General features: G+C 34.6%; 2 protein-coding genes across 4 annotated transcripts in view; one reads left to right on the forward strand and one right to left on the reverse strand.

Annotated features, from left to right (window-relative positions):
* LOC117325335 (eukaryotic translation initiation factor 2D-like) overlaps positions 1 to 1,157 on the reverse strand; it is a 35,346-nt gene extending 34,189 nt beyond the window's left edge. The window contains exon 1 of one of the 3 annotated variants that reach the window (XM_033881478.1): positions 969 to 1,157. In XM_033881478.1, coding sequence (XP_033737369.1) covers positions 969 to 1,024 — 56 coding nt within the window. In that variant the 5' untranslated portion in view covers positions 1,025 to 1,157. Of the gene's footprint in view, positions 1 to 34; positions 206 to 968 lie in introns of those variants that run through there. The other 2 variants (XM_033881480.1, XM_033881479.1) reach the window with 2 other exon arrangements.
* A 49-nt stretch (positions 1,158 to 1,206) lies between these two features.
* Positions 1,207 to 19,340, forward strand: part of LOC117325336 (TLC domain-containing protein 4-B-like) — a 29,099-nt gene continuing 10,965 nt past the window's right edge. The window contains exons 1-5 of the mRNA XM_033881481.1: positions 1,207 to 1,318; positions 13,167 to 13,389; positions 13,555 to 13,644; positions 16,012 to 16,070; positions 17,843 to 17,940. Of these exons, the coding sequence (XP_033737372.1) occupies positions 13,217 to 13,389; positions 13,555 to 13,644; positions 16,012 to 16,070; positions 17,843 to 17,940 (420 nt within the window). The 5' untranslated portion in view covers positions 1,207 to 1,318; positions 13,167 to 13,216. The remainder of the gene's footprint in view (positions 1,319 to 13,166; positions 13,390 to 13,554; positions 13,645 to 16,011; positions 16,071 to 17,842; positions 17,941 to 19,340) is intronic.

Genomic DNA, 19,340 nt, shown 5'->3' on the forward strand with positions numbered 1-19,340 from the left:
TTCCCTCATACTATAGTAGACTAGAATTACCTACCTTTGAAGATATAACCTCCATTACCTCTTCCTATTGCTTGAATTTACCTTCTTTTCTCTTGGCCTAGCACCCACTATCACATGACATGATCTTCAAATAGATGAAGATGGTCATTACTATGTATGAAGATGTACATACACTAATCTGTTAAGTGTATGACAAGCAGCTGTCAAACATGTACCAACTTTAGTACAGTCAATATATAGAGGTTACACAACGAGTGGTTGTTGGATATGGAATTTATTTCACTCTATTAAGTTATTCCAAAATAAATTCCATATCTAACAATAACGAGTTATGTGACCTGTTTTTACCACAATAATGTCGGACTGAATCAAAGGAAACAAGGCATAGTCTTATTTCCTGTATGCAAGGGACCTGGTGATGTGCCATCATTTGATTATTGATGACGTCAATAGGAATTGCAGCTCGGGTCAAAGTTTGAATTCTTGACCAATCAAAAGACCGGAAGGTTATATGTTCCACTAGTGGGTATCATATATAACAGTCGGCACATTTATACAATGGCTTGAGAATGGAATAACACAGCGTATTGTGATAAATATATAATTAAATATATACTGTCAGTTTGAACACATATTTTTAAATTAAAAACAAAATTCTATAGGCCTATAGCTAGTGTTAGTTTGTATTAAACAAGTATTTACTTTAATTAATTTACTGTATCATATATATAGTTATCGTGATAATTGTAGTTTATATCTTAAAAGTATGCTGTAAAAAGGATAGATCTATTCATTTGACATATATATATAAGTCAAAACTGGAGACTGAGTAGTGAGTAGACATTTAAATTCCTTAAGATTGGCATTTGAACGATGTGATATAAAATCCAATCTATAAAACCTAAACAAGTAATATCTAATCAAGTTTCATCCGTCAAAACTGGTAACGCCACCACTGTATTATTTACCTGTCGGAACCTTTGATTGCTGTTTGTGTTTTTACTCTAAATGGTTTCTGAAACATCTTCAGTGTAGTTTATCGGATTATGCTGTACCTCTAGAACAAAATGTACTGCCAGGCAATGTCAGTTTCACAAGCCTCTACTTTTACACATGTGTAATATTCCGAATCCCATCCCATCTCCCTGTCAGAAGTTTGTGCAACTTCCGGTTAGAATTTTCGCGTGCATTACAAACGTTTTAGTGAACTGCTTAATGTTTGGCGCCATGATGTGACGTCGATTGTTGTTACTCCATCTGCACTCATGATCGGCCGTCATACAAGGGAAACATCACGGATATGATGCTAACGCAAAATGTGAGTTATTTGTAGGTTTCTCGGCCAGCTTATTTTATTATGAACTATACAGGAACGGCACTTTTAAGATAGCTTATATTTAATATCGAATACTCAACGACAACTGATCAGTGAGTGACAGTACTGTCAGTAGCGGAGATGCAGTACGTACTGTGCAAGATACACTATTTTTGATAATTAAGGACCAACGCGGAGAAGTATAGGCCATAACATATACATCATCAGGGACAATATAGTTTTGCACCCTGAAGTTTCAATAATCAGTGGGAACCCCCTGATATTTCAGTATACGTAGCCAGTATATGAGATAGGAAAATAATTTATATATATAATAGAACTATGTCAATACAGTTATACATAGAGTCTTAAGAGATGTATTACATGTTATTTTCCTATCTTATGCATAATTAAGGAACCTATGGTCTGGGGAACCATCAACTTTTGTAAAATATGCAAACTTGCCATTTTGAGGAAAGTAAAACTTGCTGTCTGCAAAATTTTATTTGTTTGTAGCGGAACTGGACCGGGTCGATCATCGGCGACCAGGTAGCTCAATCGGTAGAGCATCCGGCTAGTGTTCGGAGGTCCCGGGTTCGAACCCCGGTCTGGCCATGCATTATTCCACTCCTATTACATGTTTAATGTATAAAGAAGATGTGTATCAAATGTTTGAATGCAGGAATTTTGGATTTTATGTAGGCATTTGAAAAAAAAAACCACTTTAAATATCAGGGTCTAATTTCTCTTGTGAACCTGCCATGCCCGGCGGTGTTTTTTTTTTTTGTAAACACACACAATACCCACAATTAGAATAAATCAGAAAATCAGACAGCATGGCACAGTCACAAAAATTTCTCCGTGCATATACTGTGTGGAGGTATATCCTTGATCCAGCATCAAATGTTACCGTCATTTTAAAGTACGACCTCACCTAGCCCAAGTTTCCTCTGGCCCTGCATGATCATGACACCATGTCTGGTGTAGCGCACTACCATATGAAAACGTATAATTTTCGACACCATTTTGGTGCAAATGCAATAAAACCGGATGTGACATAACACCTTCCTTACATATATAAATAAATGAAATATTTATTCACTCCAAAGCACCGGGGCATTTAGTAGTGCTGTAACGATACATCTATATGTATTGATACACGTTCGTTTTGTGCTGCAATACGATACATCGTTACACTAATCTCTGTATCGAAACACTGCCGGTGCGACTGTGGCTCTGCGACACGTTTGGTACAGCAAATCGGACATGCCCAAACAGGCCAGTACAACGTTTGTAACCTGACCATATCAAAGTGGTAAATACAATACGTTTTCATGACCACAATATTCAAAATGTACCTGAGGTAACATTAGGCTTTCTGTGTATGAATGAAATACCGACAGCATGTGCATGCATGCATGAGCGCACCTTCATATAGCTCAGAAGCCACCTATTGACAGGTAGTAATGACTCAGTGTATACAAAGCCTAGTCACCTCAGCAACTGTTTTGGATATATTGTGGACATGGAAATGAACATGGTTTTATGATGTTTCTCGCCAGTTTTACCCCAAAAACTCACCAGGCACAGGTAGTACTAAATATATACTTTGTCTAATGTCTAGTCATACAGTCTATTAATTATTATCTTATATTTTATATTATATAGTATCTTTTTTTTGTCACAAACCCTTTTTATATGTTAAATATCTACTATTTAGATCTTTTTGATTTGATAGTTTTTGTAATAAATTTGTTCAATGTGTGTCAATAAAATGTTAAGAATTGCCCGCTTTGTTTCAATTATTCAAGTATACTCAATACGTATCGTATCGAGACCTCTGTATCGCAATACCTATCGTATCATGAGATTGCTGCCGATACACAGCACTACCATTTAAGCGAGGGTCTGTACAAACGGATTAGAATACCTATATGGAACTAAAAGGGTGTTTTTGGGTAAATGAATATTTCATTTATCCATATATGTAAGGTACATGTTATGTCACACCCGATTTTATTGTATCTGCACCAAAATCTTTGCAACACCAAATGGTGTTGGAGAATTTCACTTTTCATATATAAGTTCGCTCTGGCCCTACACCAGACATAATTATGGTGTCAGGGCCGGCCAGAGGAAACTCGGGCTAGACCTCACCCTGCTATATATATATATATATATATATGCAACTAGAAGTGGAAGATTATCATTCAAATGAACAAGGGCCTTTCATTTTTTACATACGTCAAAGCAAAGAGAATATCTGCTTCGGGTAAGGGGAAGCAACTCTTGGCCGATTCTCGTTCATCTGAAAGATACTACTAGCTTACATAAGCGAGGATCACTTAATCAAGGGCCGCACCCCGAGTTTTCAGTGAACATCTTGCGTAAATTAATGCACCTTTTGATAATATATTGCAAAATTTACTGTTTAAGGGGTTCTCCTAAAGACATGAATGCACCTGAAAGGACCTGAATCTGGACCAAAACATGTTTTAAAAGTGTTTATCGCTTATAAATGTGTAATTTATCAGTGTTTCATGGATGTTATTACTTATTTAAATATCATTTTTAATATAAAAAAAAATACAATTATGTATTTTAAAGCTTCATAAATGGATGGCTAATCATATCGACAAATATATACCGTATTTGACCTAATAAGGGCGCAGGGCGCGGGTAATTGACAGTGGGGGCGCCCTTATTAAGATTAGTTATTCTGAAGTTTTATGAAACAGACTATACCTTATAGCAGACTACCCAAGGTTGTGGAAACGGTAAAATATTCAGTCATAAAAATATTCCAGATGAAGATATCTATTCATTATCATATATTAAGCTTAAACATCACTTGAATACTCCTGTAAACTTGTAAACCATGCCAGCTGATCTTTAGACCAGAGAACGCGTGTTCCACCATTTATGTTCAAATGGAACTCTTTTGTGTTCTATTTATAGAAACAGGTGATTTCCCAGATCATATCAGACATCGTTTTCTTTGACCTAATAATTGATTTACAATGTCTTTTACTAGCTTTCTGTTTTGAACAAAAGTTATTTATCAACAATAATGAAGTCTTTACTTTATCTTCAAATAAAGATGGTAAGTTATTATTTGTATGTGTGTTTAGTTTTGGGTGCTCTTTGCACTGACATGTCATCTGTAGCCTGTAGGAATACGCAAAATGTGGCGAAAACATGTGTTCCAGTTACTTAATTTGCTGAAGAAAATTGAACACATAAAGTAGCAAAATATTTCACATGAATTATTACTTTTGAACACCATTTTGACACCATTTTGACACTCGGTCAAAGATTTATTTCCTTGAAAAAAGGTAGGGGCGCCCTTATTAGGGCAGGCGCCCTTATTAGGTCAAATACGGTATATGCATGGCAGACCTGAACAGGACCTGAACAGGAATTTAGCTGTGTTATTATCTTACAGCTAATATGATTTTTTGTAATATTTCATTTCCTGTCCTGTCAGGCCCCTCCATCCCATTTCCAGTTCAGGCCTGCAATGTTTGTCTGTATGATTAATTATCAACCCATTAATTAAGCTTTAAAATACATCAATATAAAATTAAAAAGCTTCCAATTGAGATGATAAAAAAAACTACAGTTTCAGCATATTCAGAAATTGTTTCTGAGATATCCTCTATAGCAGTATGTTTCTTCAGTCATGGCTGAGGAAGTGCTGGTATATTTGCTCTGCTTGGAGATGAATAAAAGCCCATGAAATTGTCACACTTGTTTTACACTCCATCACTGATCATGACCATCCACACAAACACTTGCAATAAGTATTCTACACAGCCTGGCCTGATTGATCGTGAATAACAAATCAACGCACTGTAAATTACCTGAGGTCGTGATAGAGTAGTGAAGATGGTCAGTATACATACCTCTCATCTAACCTCCAATTCCTCTCAAAATAAAATTTGCACCCATGATAAAGGGCAAATAATGTAAAGATCAAAAAAAAGATCATGCATTTTTCTACATATGTGCATATCGTGGCTACATGCTTTCAGTGAACGAAGTGCTTGAAAATGTAGTATAACCACAGGGGTCTGCGTATGTCACTATCATATATGACATATTTTTGTATTTGCTCGAGTTGTATATATGTTTTCTCATGATATATATGGGATAAGAATTATAACAATACAAAATATGTAAGAGCACATGTGCTCTTGTTCATTAATCATATAGCTATAGCCCCTGCAGTATATATATACTAGTGTTTGTTATATGATCTGCACAGTGTTTAAGTCCTGGCTCTATAGTATCAGCAATTTCCTGATATTTCCGTGTCTTTTCTGCCTATATACAGGAATGTACATGTAACTGGGTGCACAAAACGACCCCATTACTAATGCATTTTAGCCTTATTTTTCCCAAAAAGAAATTAAAATTCCCAATTGTGTTCATAGATTAAAACTTCCTGAACACACATACGGACAGTTAGTGGCAAATATAACACACAATAGATAAGAAAAAAGGACAGTCAAGGGTCAGATTTGGTGTGTGCCATCATGCATGTAAAGCTAGAACTTACACTGGTAAACTGGTAAGTATGACAGTCATAAAAACAATTATTTGCATGTTTACACATTCTTGTTTATAAGGACATAATTCTAAACACCCAAGGTAGGAGCCATCATTGTATTTGCTATAATCTGATTTTTAGCCCACAATCATTAGATGGTTGCAATTGGCTATTCAAATCACCCTGCTTCTATTGTCCATTGTCCGTTAGTCATCTGTCCACCTGCAAACAATCCTTGTTATCATCATTTCTTGAGAGTAGTAGAGGGATTTACCTCAAACTTCATGTTTAGGTTCCCCTTGGTCCCTAGTTGTGCCATTTGAATTTAGAGTTTTGATCAGAAAAAAATGGCGTATAAACAGCCATCTTGAATTTTGAGAATTGAAAAGTGTTATCGCTATTTCTTGAAAAATGTTGAACAGATATTCATTAAACTTCATCTTTAGTTTCCCTTTGGTCTCTAGTTGTGCCATTTGAATTCAAATTTTCGATCAGAAAAACAAAATGGCCGACAGGCAGCCATTTTGAATTTTGAGTGATGATGTTTTTTTATTGTTATTTCTTGAAATGTACTGGAGGGATATTCCTCAACCTTAATTTGTAGGTTCCCCTTGATTTTTTTTATCAGAAAAACAAAATGGCTGACAGAAGGCCATCTTTGATTTTGAGAACTGAAATTTGTTAATTTTAATTTCTTGAAAAGTACTGAGGAATGTTTCTCAAACTTTATATGTATGAATAAAAGGTGTAAAAAAAGAAGGGAAAAGTAGAGCGATCAGTCTGACATAGAACCAATGGTGGGTGCAAAGATCCCTCTGGGATCTCATATACAAATAATGTATACCAAGTCATCAGACTGGGTCAGTATAACCAATAGCAATTATGTTTTTTTCCTCTCTGTCATGCGCCATGCATAATCTTTTCATATTTCAAACTTGTCAAGTTTCACCAAGTGGGATTCAACAAAAGCTTGCTTGAAATGATCCTGAGATGGTCCTGATCATGACTTATTCTTATTTTTCGGTTCGGTCCGGTCTGAAATCCAAGCTGGCGACTTTCTTGAAAAACACATTTTAAACTTCTCAACTACTACTGGGCATGGTGCCATTGCGCTAAAACTTGGTGCATGAGGATGTTAAGGAAAGGAAGTTGACAAAGTGTCGTTATTGTTCAGCCTGGTGAAAACTTTGACATGGCAGTCATGGCAGCCATTTTGTAACATGATTACACTATCGTGGATTTCCTGAACAACGCCACTCTAATGTTACCTAAAATGATCTTGATGGTCCTGACCAAGTAAAATTTTTTTGTGTGTGGGTCCGAAATCCAATATGGCCTTCACCTTGATGATTACAAGATGAACATTAATTTTGTATATAAAAATAAGAATTGAAATTAAAAACAAATTGGCTGCCAAAGAGATGACTTCTGATTTCGATGAAATTTATATATGTTGGTGTAGTATGGTACTGCACAAACAAAGGCAGTGTTTATTTTTGGTGAAATTTGGTATATCTCTTCAACATGGAACACTGTTCAATTTTGCAACCTAAATTTAAAAATTGGTTTATAGGGGTTGTTACTTGTTCCGTTGCCATAGAGACCATCATGCACATTTGCATCTCCAGAATATGGGAGACGTTTGGGACACTTTTGAAATGGTTTTCCATTACAATTAGTACTTTCATATAAATGCAATTAGATTCCAACTATATTTATATTACCAGCAATAATTATTATACAGGGGCCGCGGTGGCCGAGTGGTTAAGGTGTCCCGACACTTTAACACCAGCCCTCCACCTCTGGGTTGTGAGTTCGAAACCTACATGGGGCAGTTGCCAGGTACTGACTGTAGGCCGGCTTTTTTTCTTGGGTACTCCAGCTTTCCTCCACCTCCAAAACCTGGCACATCCCTAAATGACCCTGGCTGTTAATAGGACGTTAAACAAAAACAAACCAAGAACAAACCAAATAATCATTATACATTGTAGCGGTAGAATTTAATTTACCTCCCTGTCTAGGAAAGCTTAATTGACCGTGACCCTGCATGTGTTACAAGACTAAAAATTTTATTTTATCATTATTTCATTATTCTACAAATAACCTCATTGGTGGCAGGAGGGTATGAGTTGCTCCAGGATAACAGTTCTACTTTTTTTGGTTGATCATAAATGGCCACCATTAAGGCCCAGGGACCTCTTGTTTTTTTTAGCAGTGAATCATTTCATATTTGAATGTAATCTTATACTACTAGATTGTAAATATAATCTTTATCAATTACAACTATTTTGAAAGTTCCCCATGCTATCAAATGATTGTAAGAGGACGAGGGAAAAAGAATAGAATTATGTAGAGTCAAAATATCAATCTCTTTAGTCTAATAAAGATGTGGGTGCCAAGTTTGAATGTTGAAGTTTGTTGTTGCCATTCTTGAGATGTAATGAAAGCATTATTCTCGAGATTCATAATTATGTAGCTATATAGGTTCTCAGGGGTTTATATATACCGGTATATATACAGGTGTACCCATTTGGATTTGAGTCCGATTCCGTTTCAGAAAACAAAATGGCTGGCACAGTTGAAGTTTAGAATTGCTATCTCTATTATAGATTCACAGAAAGTTTTCCTTGATCTCCCTTAACTTTCATCTATAGTTTCTCCTTAATTGTTATCAGATCATTAAATAAGAGAGAAAAGATCAGTCTTACATCAGTCTGACAGAACCAATTAATACATGTAAAGATCATTCAATGGATGGCACAAAGATTTCTCTTGGATCTCATTTATGTGTCAGCTTTTCCCCTTTTTTGGCGGCCTATACATTGTATTAGTTTCTGATTATCGTTGTGTTATGTGAATTTTACAACTGACATGCATGTGATGGGTTGCCTTTGTATTAAGTTTTCAATTTTGGCACTATTGTTGTATATATTGACCATTAGATATTAATCATTGATGTACACTAACTTTGTCATAGTGATAAACTATATGTTATATATTATGTGTCAATGTACGTAGATAACAGCATTAAAATCAATCTCAGGTTATCAACATGTCTGGTACTATTTCTACCTAATCAGCTGGATAATGTTTTAAATAGTCTAGATGGTTTCTGATCATTTAAAGATTCACTCATGTATGCATTACATGTCAAAGTCTATCAGAGGATGATAAAATCATTTGAGGTAGTGGATTGATAAACCTGTAGAGCAGGTAACTTTTAAAAACAGAATAATGTCTTTGTTATAATAAGCATTATTATATAGGAATGGGGCTAGTTATCAATTTTAATCTAAAAAATTGCATTGAAACTAAATTAACTGATGTTCAAAATGAAAAGCCAATAAGGATAATTAACTGATCAATTAATAGGTACCTGATTTCATGTGTATGCAAGCTGAAGTAGAAATGAAATGGGGGTTTAGTTTGGTAGATTTTGAGAAATTGATGAATTATCTTTTTGCTTCTACAATTGATTCACATATTACCAGTAGTTTATAGCCAAATTGGAATGAATTCTATAAAAAAAACTTGATGTATTTTCTTCTGTAACTTTCAGAAAGAGTGGTTTTTAGGGTAAAAATGATGTACTAGCGCTAAATAGCTCATCATTGTCCACATCAATAATTAGTGAATTTTGAGAATAGGTGATTTTGCAAAATTTGATTTTCAATTTGTAATTATATAAGGTATCAATATATTTACACATGTCTTTAATGTATATATACGAAAGTGCTTCCATGTTATCAAGTGGGTTTTTTTGGTTGTTTTTCTGCAACTGCATTCTATCTTTACGGGCTGTATATGTGGTACAAAGAGAAATGAAAAAACTTTGCTCTGCAAGGAGATGTAATCATTTTGCCGGCTGATATTGATAGAATTAAATGTGAAAGTATAGAGTGATTTAACTTGTAATTGAAGTTGTTATTATCTTTATGTACCACACATGCACGCATAGTAGGAAATGAATTTATTTTTCAAACCTTTATAAGCCATTATGATTATTAAACATACACCATGGCCAGTCATTGTTGTATTTAATTTACACTCTGTAGCACTGTGTATTGGGGTATACGTAATGATTACGATTATTTTTACAAAGTTTTGATTTTTTGAGGCAATTTCTATGAATTCTTTCAACAAGGTGATGCCTGTATTTACATATAATCACTATATATATAGCTAGAGGACTATACATTACTGTCTGACAGGTAATCCTTCAAGGCAATAAATGATAAATGTATATGTGTACCACATATAGTTGTATAATCATGATTGTATTATGTGTAAAATTATATATTATGTGGATAGTGAGATAGATAGTGCATTCTAATCACATATCTGTAAAGTTGTGGGTGTATCTGATCAACTGACCAGACTTGGAAGGTCAATCTCTGTAGGTCAATATTTATATGTACATATGTGTACTGGTGTAATAATTTATCGCTCATTCAGTCACAAGTCAACGATTGAAAGTACATGCTGCACATTGTCACTTTGAGGTAAATATACTGTTAATACATTACACTGGATCATATAGATGATGGCAGTCCTCATCAGTCACGGTCCACTTCAGCCATTGTCTCACCTGTATTTGTAAGCAGTCAGTGAGATATTGTTTTGTTAGATATTTCTCACTGTAGACATTTTAATTGAATCAATCTGTAGCATATTAGCTATAATTCAGTAGACAAACTTTATGTTTTTTGTTTAGATTAAGAAGTTACAATATTTATATAATTGAAATTTGTTAATTGGATGCTTCTGATCAACAATATAGACAATCATAAATGTATGTTTTAAGATCTGTTATAATGCATTCTAACAAACCTAATACATGTACATATTTTTTATGGTTCTTGACAAAAACTTTGACATTACGTTTACCATGGAATCTACACACAGCTGTATTGGTGTATTGACCTTTAGATACATGTTATATATATCGGTAGAACATTACCACATGGCCCGATATACCATACAATACTAACATGAGATAGGGTAAAGTCAATACTTGTATCTGCTTTATATTCCCTTTAATATTTCATTTTGTCCCTACCTGGCATTCCTTAGCCAATCTCCTACAGCTAGACCAGTTGATACTGTGATGCTGTTACAGCTAAGCTATATGATAACATAGTCTATTGATTTCATTCTGCCCACACAGGCAAGTTTGGGAAGTAGAGCTCCACATTGTTTTAGGTCTGTAGCTATATAGCATTACAGTAGATCAGCTCCCTTAAGTCTTCTGTCTGACAATATATCCCATGAAATCATAATCATACAGTCAGTAAGGAATATTAATTTGTTTCTTTTTTACTAGATTTTTCTCATTTGCTATCTTTTCAGATGGAAATATTGTATAAATGGTTTTTTTAAATGTTTTTTCTTTTATTATTGGAGGCCCTATAGCTAGCAGTGAACATCTGTCACACATGTACATTGTATGGAGATTTTGACAAGCACATCACTCACTCATGTGTTTGTCAGTGCAGTACTTGCCATATTTATAAAAACCAATGTCTGGTAATAAGCCAAGTACCAATATTATTGCAGTTATAAGGTAAAAATGCTTAAAATGTAATTTCGTCGTCCAGCTTTGAATTGGACCATTCCAGGTTTTATGTCAAAGTTGTGTCAGCACCAGGTTTATTACACAGGCCACACTGAAAATGTCAGCAGGATCCCACAAAATTTTTCAGTGGGGGGTTATATTATATGATAATTAATGCCAGGATACGTCAGTTGCTTTTTATACCCATCACTATGACAGTGAGCATGATATGGTGTCAACATCTTCCCTCATCCAGCTGTCCCACAAAAACTATTGTTTGTCCTAAGACCTCTTCCTATAGCTACACTCTTTGAAACTTGGTATGCATGATGTGTATATAATCCTATATGCTGATGCATAGGGAATCAATTTAAAAAAAATAGTTTTACTGAAAGGAATTTATATTCAGCTAGCCTTCATTCAGTTTTAGATTTTTTGTCCAGAGATCTAAATTTTTCTACTGATTTCTATGAAAATTCATGGTAGGCTTTGTAATCCTATCCTAATTTGTATTTAGTGAGATGGCGACTATAATCTCTGATAACTTGTCATACAAATCTAACATTTCAATGCAAGATTATATAACATGACATTTGATGGGCATTATTATTGTTCCACGCTGTCAAATGATTGTAATCTTAAATCATTTGTGGTCTTAAATTTCGTATGATCTCCATATATATGCATGCATATGCATTCAATATTGAACCAATCAAATCAATTCATATTGTTGGTACAATGTGGACAGCGTGTTATATATATCCGAAAACTAATGAAAAAGAAAGGAGGAACTTCTGAAGCCAGGTATTCTAATTTCTTCTTCTAAAACCAGCTGGTTATTTACTGACCTGTTAGCCTTAGGCAGACTGCCATCAGGGTACTGCTTATGTTAAAAATGTAAACTTCATTTAGTTTAAACTGTGTTTTATTTGTCAATTTCCATCATTTATTTTATTTTACAACAATTGCAGAACAAGTTATATCAACTTATATATATATTAAGCACACTTGTTGGCCTGGATGGAAGCACGGGTACATGGCACCACAGCAAGACCCCTCGTCTTTCTGTGGGAGGAAATCTGCCTAGGTGAAATTCAAGTGTGTTACCACTGTGCCATGTACCCGACCTACAGCTTATATTATATGGTGTTGCATGTAATCTAAGGAGTTATAGAGGATCAATTGTGCTTGGTCTAAAATATGAGAAAATAATTTATACGAAATTTCAAGAATGTATAAAGATGAATATGTAGGAGATAGTTTCTTAAGTCATTGGGCACGTCTGGTTAAAAGTACTGTACATACAATTTATTGGGCAGAGTCTGATGATTAGCTGACTGGCAATTGCATATATGTCTGTAATAGGCAAACTTGGTATGTCTGAAGCCTGGTAGGTGAACCACAACACAAATGAATTTAGCATTTCATTGGAATTGGTTCTTTGAGAATCTCTCCGAGACGTTCTAGTTTTAGAAACTGAAATAAATAAATAAAAACATCAGTAAATCACCTGCAGAATGTGTTCAAATGAATTATAATTAATTAAGTGTGCTTTTTACCGCTAGGTCAAGGTTAAGTGTAAGGTCAGAACTGGGATGTGTATCGATCTGTTGATGTTATTCAATTCAAACTCTTCACATGTAGTTTATAGGTACTATATGAAATTTTATAGGTAACCAGCTCACAAATTAGTAATTTGAAATTCTGCTGTTTTTATCAAATTGAACGATTGATTATTTTTTCAGGTTGTGAAGGAATAACCACCTTTTCTATATAAAGTGTGTGGAGTACAGCCATGGGTAGAATGAACACTGAATTGGTCTTTGAGTTGACCTATTACCCTGTGGTCATCCTGACCTTTTGTGTGGTTGTATACCTGTACAAAAAGGTCTTTCCATTGATATCTCCAAAGCTGTCCAAGTCCTACACAACTCTTTCTATAGAAGATCAGAATGAATGGAATGCTAGGTAAGTTATTGTCACAGGGGACATATATATGTGACAGGATTAAGTTAACTAATTATAGTATAAACAGATATTTTAAATGATAGACTGGTAGTTAAGTTTTTTCTTTAAAACCTTGACAGTATTATTTAAATAAATATTCAATAATGTTTTTGTTATTACTTTCAGAATGATGTCATCCTTCCACGCTACTGTTGTCAGTGTAATATGTATATATACTCTACTGTATGATGAGGAGGTCTACAACGATCCTATATGGTAATAATAGTACAGCTGCTGCAGGAATCAGCGAGTGATGATTAGTACAAATATGGCTATCCCTTTTATGCCATACCCCGGCGTCCATCTGTCAACAATTACCGGTACCTTGTGAACACGATAACATATCAACCAAATTTGATGAAATTTTGTATGTGGCCATGGCCATATATCGACAAGATCTGGAACGAGTTCAAAAATGGAAATTATTCAACAGTAACTTACAGAGTAATTGCCCTTTGTAATAATATTGTTATTGGACTTTAATTTGTGAACACGATAACTCAAGTAAATATCAACCAAATTTGATAAAACTTTGTATGTAGCCATATATATTGACAAGCTCATGATCAGACAAGTTCGAAAATGGAAATTATTTGATATAGAAACTTACAGAGTTATTGCCCTTTGTAATAATATTGTTATTGGATCTTGTGATCATAATGACTGGAGTAAATATCAACAAAGTTTGATGAAACTTTGCATGTAGCCATATACATGTATTGAGATCTTGAATGCGAAATGGGAATAACTGTAACTGTCAGTTCAATATTGCCCTTTGCAATAATATTATTATTACAATATTTCAGCTCACCTGACCAAAAGGGGAAATCTTTTAAAAACACTACTAGTCCTGAAAAACTAAATGGATTTTGATGAAATTTGTTCTGGAGAATTATTTGGCAATGTTAACGTTGTATGTTGCATAAATCAATGATTTGACACCCTTGGGGCGGAAGAAAGGGAGCCACATAAGGGAAATAAAGCAAAACAAAACAAAAACTTTAAAATACTTTTTATTTTTATTTTCAAGAATGACAGTATTTAGTCAACCTGTATTTTGAACCATCGTTTGGGAAGTCAGTTCAAAAGTGGAAAAATATTTGAAATTTAGAGGATTTTGCCATACTTTCTGAAATATCCAGGTGATCGATACATGCCCTCTGGGTTTCTTGTTTCACTATCAGTGAAGCATTACTACATGTTAAATTGTTGCAAGTTAATCCGGTAGAAAACATTTTTGGGACGTCAAAACCACACTCAAAGTAGTGACATCACAAACATTGTTCTTCATATCACTACACCAATGGGAGTTATATGATAATCTGATAGCTTTCTATTTATTTTGGCAAGATTATATAGTGACAGTGCAGAGCATATGGAAATATAGCAATTTATTACATTTTTACCAGTGAAATATCAAAAATTATTCATTCTATAAAAGTGATATTTTTCACTAGTGAAGAATATCATATTTTTCACTAGTGAAAATATCACTTTTGCTGATTTGACCAATCAAATTAATGATTAGAAAATACCACAATAATTGACCAATCAGAAAGCTCGACATATTTGTCAGCACCTGGACAGGGGGAACTACCTTTTTTGTTTACAAATTATCGCTGTAGGCCTAGTTAGCATACGGGATAGGTTTTTCGTTGATAAAAAAATGTAATAAACAGAATATCTAACAGTGTCTTCAGTAATACCAAATATATTTCACTCGTGTGGCTAATATTTTGATATTTTTCACTCGTGCTGCGCACTCGTAAAAAATATCAAAATATTAGCCCCACTCGTGAAATATATTTGGTATTACTGAAAACACTGTTAGATATCCTCTATATACACTGATATTGCCACAGGCGTCTGCTTCTGCTTAGTATTTATAGGAAAAAAATCAGCCCCTGTAGCTACTCTTATTACTGTATATCAACAAGTTATGACACTCAAAAAGTCGGAAGTGGGGGATGAACTTTTATTCACTTTAAATTTAAGTTCAATCCGACTAAAATATCAATGCACACAGGCTTCAATTACTTACCTTAATTGGTTTAGAATCCTTAAATATCAATGCATGTATTATATTCTTTTGTTATGACAATGATTTAAAGATTCCTTTCCACCGTGGATGCATGGTCTGATCTTGAAGTGTTATATTACACCTTGTTGATATAGTAGGAGTAGGGGCTAATTTTTTTTTTCTATAAATACTAACCAGAAGCAGACACCTGCGATATTGCCAACCTTGAATATCACCTGCATCGTGCAATAGTCGATTACCAGTACCTTGTGTCAAATATTCTGGAGTACTGCATAGACGCCCATGATATATTTGTATACTGATATGCTTATGTTTTATAGTTGTAACCTAAGGAGGAGATATTGATGTGTCTTGGACTAAAACTGTGATTTATGGCATCAAATCATATCACTGACTAGAAAAATACCTATAATTTTGTTTCAAATTTCTTCTTTTTAAATAGTTTTACATTGTTTATATTGAACAGTTATAATATATTTATATACACATCATGGCACTGTTAGTGTGCTTTATCTGAAATAAATATTAATTATATTTTGAAGGTGTGATCGCCCATTGATAAGAATAAATTGTGCCATTCTAACAGGATTTGTGATAGCAGGTAAGTTTAATGTAATACAAACATGTATCATCGAAGAACTAAAGGGAAGATGGAGATTTAAACTATCACAAGTATCTTTAAGTGAAAAGTCTTCTGATCAAGAAATTCATGATTGTAATGTAAAATGACTTAATTGAAGAGGAAAGGAGAATTTCTGGCTGGACGGGTGCTCTGTTTTAGTTTGGAGAGGATAGGAAGGGTCCAGGCTTGAGGGGTGCTGTTTTAGCTTGGAGAGGATAGGAGGGGTCCGGGCTTGAGGGGTGCTGTTTTAGCTTGGAGAGGATAGGAGGGGTCCGGGCTTGAGGGGTGCTGTTTTAGCTTGGAGAGGATAGGAAGGGTCCGGGCTTGAGGGGTGCTGTTTTAGCTTGGAGAGGATAGGAGGGGTCCAGGCTTGAGGGGTGTTGTTTTAGTCTTAGATTCTTGGGGGAAATCTGGAGCGACACATATTAAAGCCACATACTCCCAAACAACCTAAAATTCTAGTTGCACACATGTATAAATGGCAATCCAAGATGCTCATTCACGCACTCCTAACATTAAAATGACCACTGCCCTGGACGCTTGACCGTTGTTTACATATCGAGCATATATGAACTTTGCCTAATAATGCTTTCATTTAAACATATTAACAGAATATTTGCGTAATAACTGAACAAAATAAACAAACAATATGCATACAACAAAACATCGATAAAATTTTAGATCCGTGAAGTTGACAATGTTCAAAAGCTAACCAGCAATCCAATAGACGTCCGGCAAAATCGTAATTCGAATCTATTTTCCCTCTTCTTTCTCACTAAGTTCCAACGAATCATTTCTTTTCCTTAGGAAATACTTGAATTTTGCCGATTCCACTCACTTCTGCGTCTTTTTTTGGCAAAATCTGTCTGCATTTTCACAGGTCCAAGCTTTCTGCGTTCCACCATCTTGTATGGACTGTAAAACCTGCCGTTGCATTGTGGGACTAATTTTCAGAGAAACTTGGTCTAGCAGTCACAGTTATTATATTTGGAATTCCCCATATACTTTCATGAATACACATTTTCTTTCAGTTTCTGATTCACGATAATCTGTTAGGTATGTATCAAGTCCGAAAAATGTAAAAAGCTCAAAATGTAAACGTTGATATATGTTTCTTCAGGAGTATGTGGCTTTAACAAAGGTAAAAATCTTGTAGTACAAGGAACAAGTGAGCATTGATGTACTTTTAAAAATTACTCTGACAGGGAGTGCATTTCTATATATATAGTAACTCTGACAGGGGGTGCCTTTCTATATATAGTAACTCAGACAGGTGTGTCTATATGTTTATATGTAGTATTTCTGACAAGGGGTGCATTTCTATATATAGTAACTCAGATAGGGGTGCCTATCTTTATATATTAACTCCGACAGGGGTGCCTTTTTATATGTAGTAACTCTGACGAGGGGGTGCCTTGCTTTCTATATATAGTAACTCAGACAGGGGTGCCTGTCTATATATAGTAACTCTGATGGGAGTGCCTATCTATACATAGTATATCTAACATATCTATACATAAAGTAACTCATGCAAGTGCTTATTGATACATAATAAATATAACAGTTTTTCTGATTTTTAAAGTAAGCAGTTTAAATGTTTAGATGCAAAAAGATTGATTTTCTAAAACAAAGGACAAAAATTAGTCATTTTTCATATAAGCTAGTGATGAAACAGTCGATCTTTAACAATGTTTTACACTGACATCAAAGTCTTACCATATATGTATTTATAATTTGATCCTTTTCTACAGACTCCATTCAAATGATGATAGATTCACCACAGAATATGGAAACCATCATGTACTATTGTCATCATGGGTCTGCAGCTTATGCCTACTATTATGTCTTTGTAAGTATATATTTCCTTATTTTAGCTCACAATCTAATGATGTCTGTCTGTCCATAATTCTTATTTTAGCCCACAATCTGATGATGTCTGTCCATAATGTCTTATTTTAGCTCACAATCCAATGATGTCTGTCTGTCCATAAACAGTTCTTGTGTAAATATCCCCTTGGTCCCTAGTTGCACCTATTCAATTTAGATTTTTGATAAGAAAAACAAAATGGCCAATAGGATGCCATCACTGATTTTGAGAATTGGAAGTTTTGTTATCGATATTTGTGTCTTATTATATGGTACGGTTTGAATTAAATCACTTCTGTTGATGGTTTCTGTTTGACAAACACTAGTCCTCCTGTTTGGTGGATATTTTACAGAATAGCCTTAGGCCTGATGAAGGAAATCATGATGTTGACTTCTGACATCTATTTTTAGCCTACCACGGTAGATGATGGGCTATTCAAGTTGCCCGTAACATCCGTTGTCCATCCATAAACAATTCTAGTTATCACTATTTCTTGAAAAGTGCTGGAGGGATATGCCTCATTACATGTAGGTTACCCTTGGTCCCTAGCTAGTTCACTGTGCCCATTGAATTTTGAGTCTGATTGTGAAAATGAAATGGCCGATATGCGACCATCTTGGATTTTGACAGTTGAAGTTATTATCACTATTTCTTGAAAAGAATAGGAGGGATCCTCCCCAAACTTAACTTGTAGGGTCCTCCTTTGTTCCTTATTGTGCCAATTAAATTTTTTTTTAGTCTGATAATGAAAAGAAAATGACCAACAGGCAGCCATCTTTGGATTTTGACAGCTGATGTTTGTTTTCACTATTTCTTGAAAATAATTGGAGGGATCTTCCTCAAACTTTACATTTAGGTTCCCATTAGTCCCTTTTTGTGCCTATTTAATTTTTATTCTGATCGTGAAAACAAAATTTGGGACAAGAAGCCATCATGGATATGACAGTTATTATTTGTTATTGATCCCTTTCAACGTTCTTAGTTCTTTCTTAGACTACATATGTAGGTTCCACATGTTATGAAATGATTTAAAGATTTAGAGGAAGAAGAGAAAGAAGGAAAAAGAGAATAGATCAGACTTTTGATAGATCTGATACAGATCTTTTACTCATACATTGTTATGTTTGGCATCAATATCCCTCTTGGATCTCTTGTTTCTAAAATTGTATGTGCTTATCTGTAATTGCTTAACTGAACTTTGAGGATGTTGATTGAGACATTCAGCTGTGAGGACATTTGAGAATGTTGATTGAGACATTGAGCGGTGAGGACATTTGAGGATGTTGTTTGAGACATTGAGCTGTGAGGATGTTTGAGATGTGATCAGGACATTTGAGGATTTTGTTTGGGACATTTAGTTTTGAGGGCATTTAAGGATGTTT

This window comes from Pecten maximus, chromosome 4 (genome assembly GCF_902652985.1).
Source record: "Pecten maximus chromosome 4, xPecMax1.1, whole genome shotgun sequence".
In the NCBI taxonomy this organism is placed as follows: domain Eukaryota; kingdom Metazoa; phylum Mollusca; class Bivalvia; order Pectinida; family Pectinidae; genus Pecten; species Pecten maximus.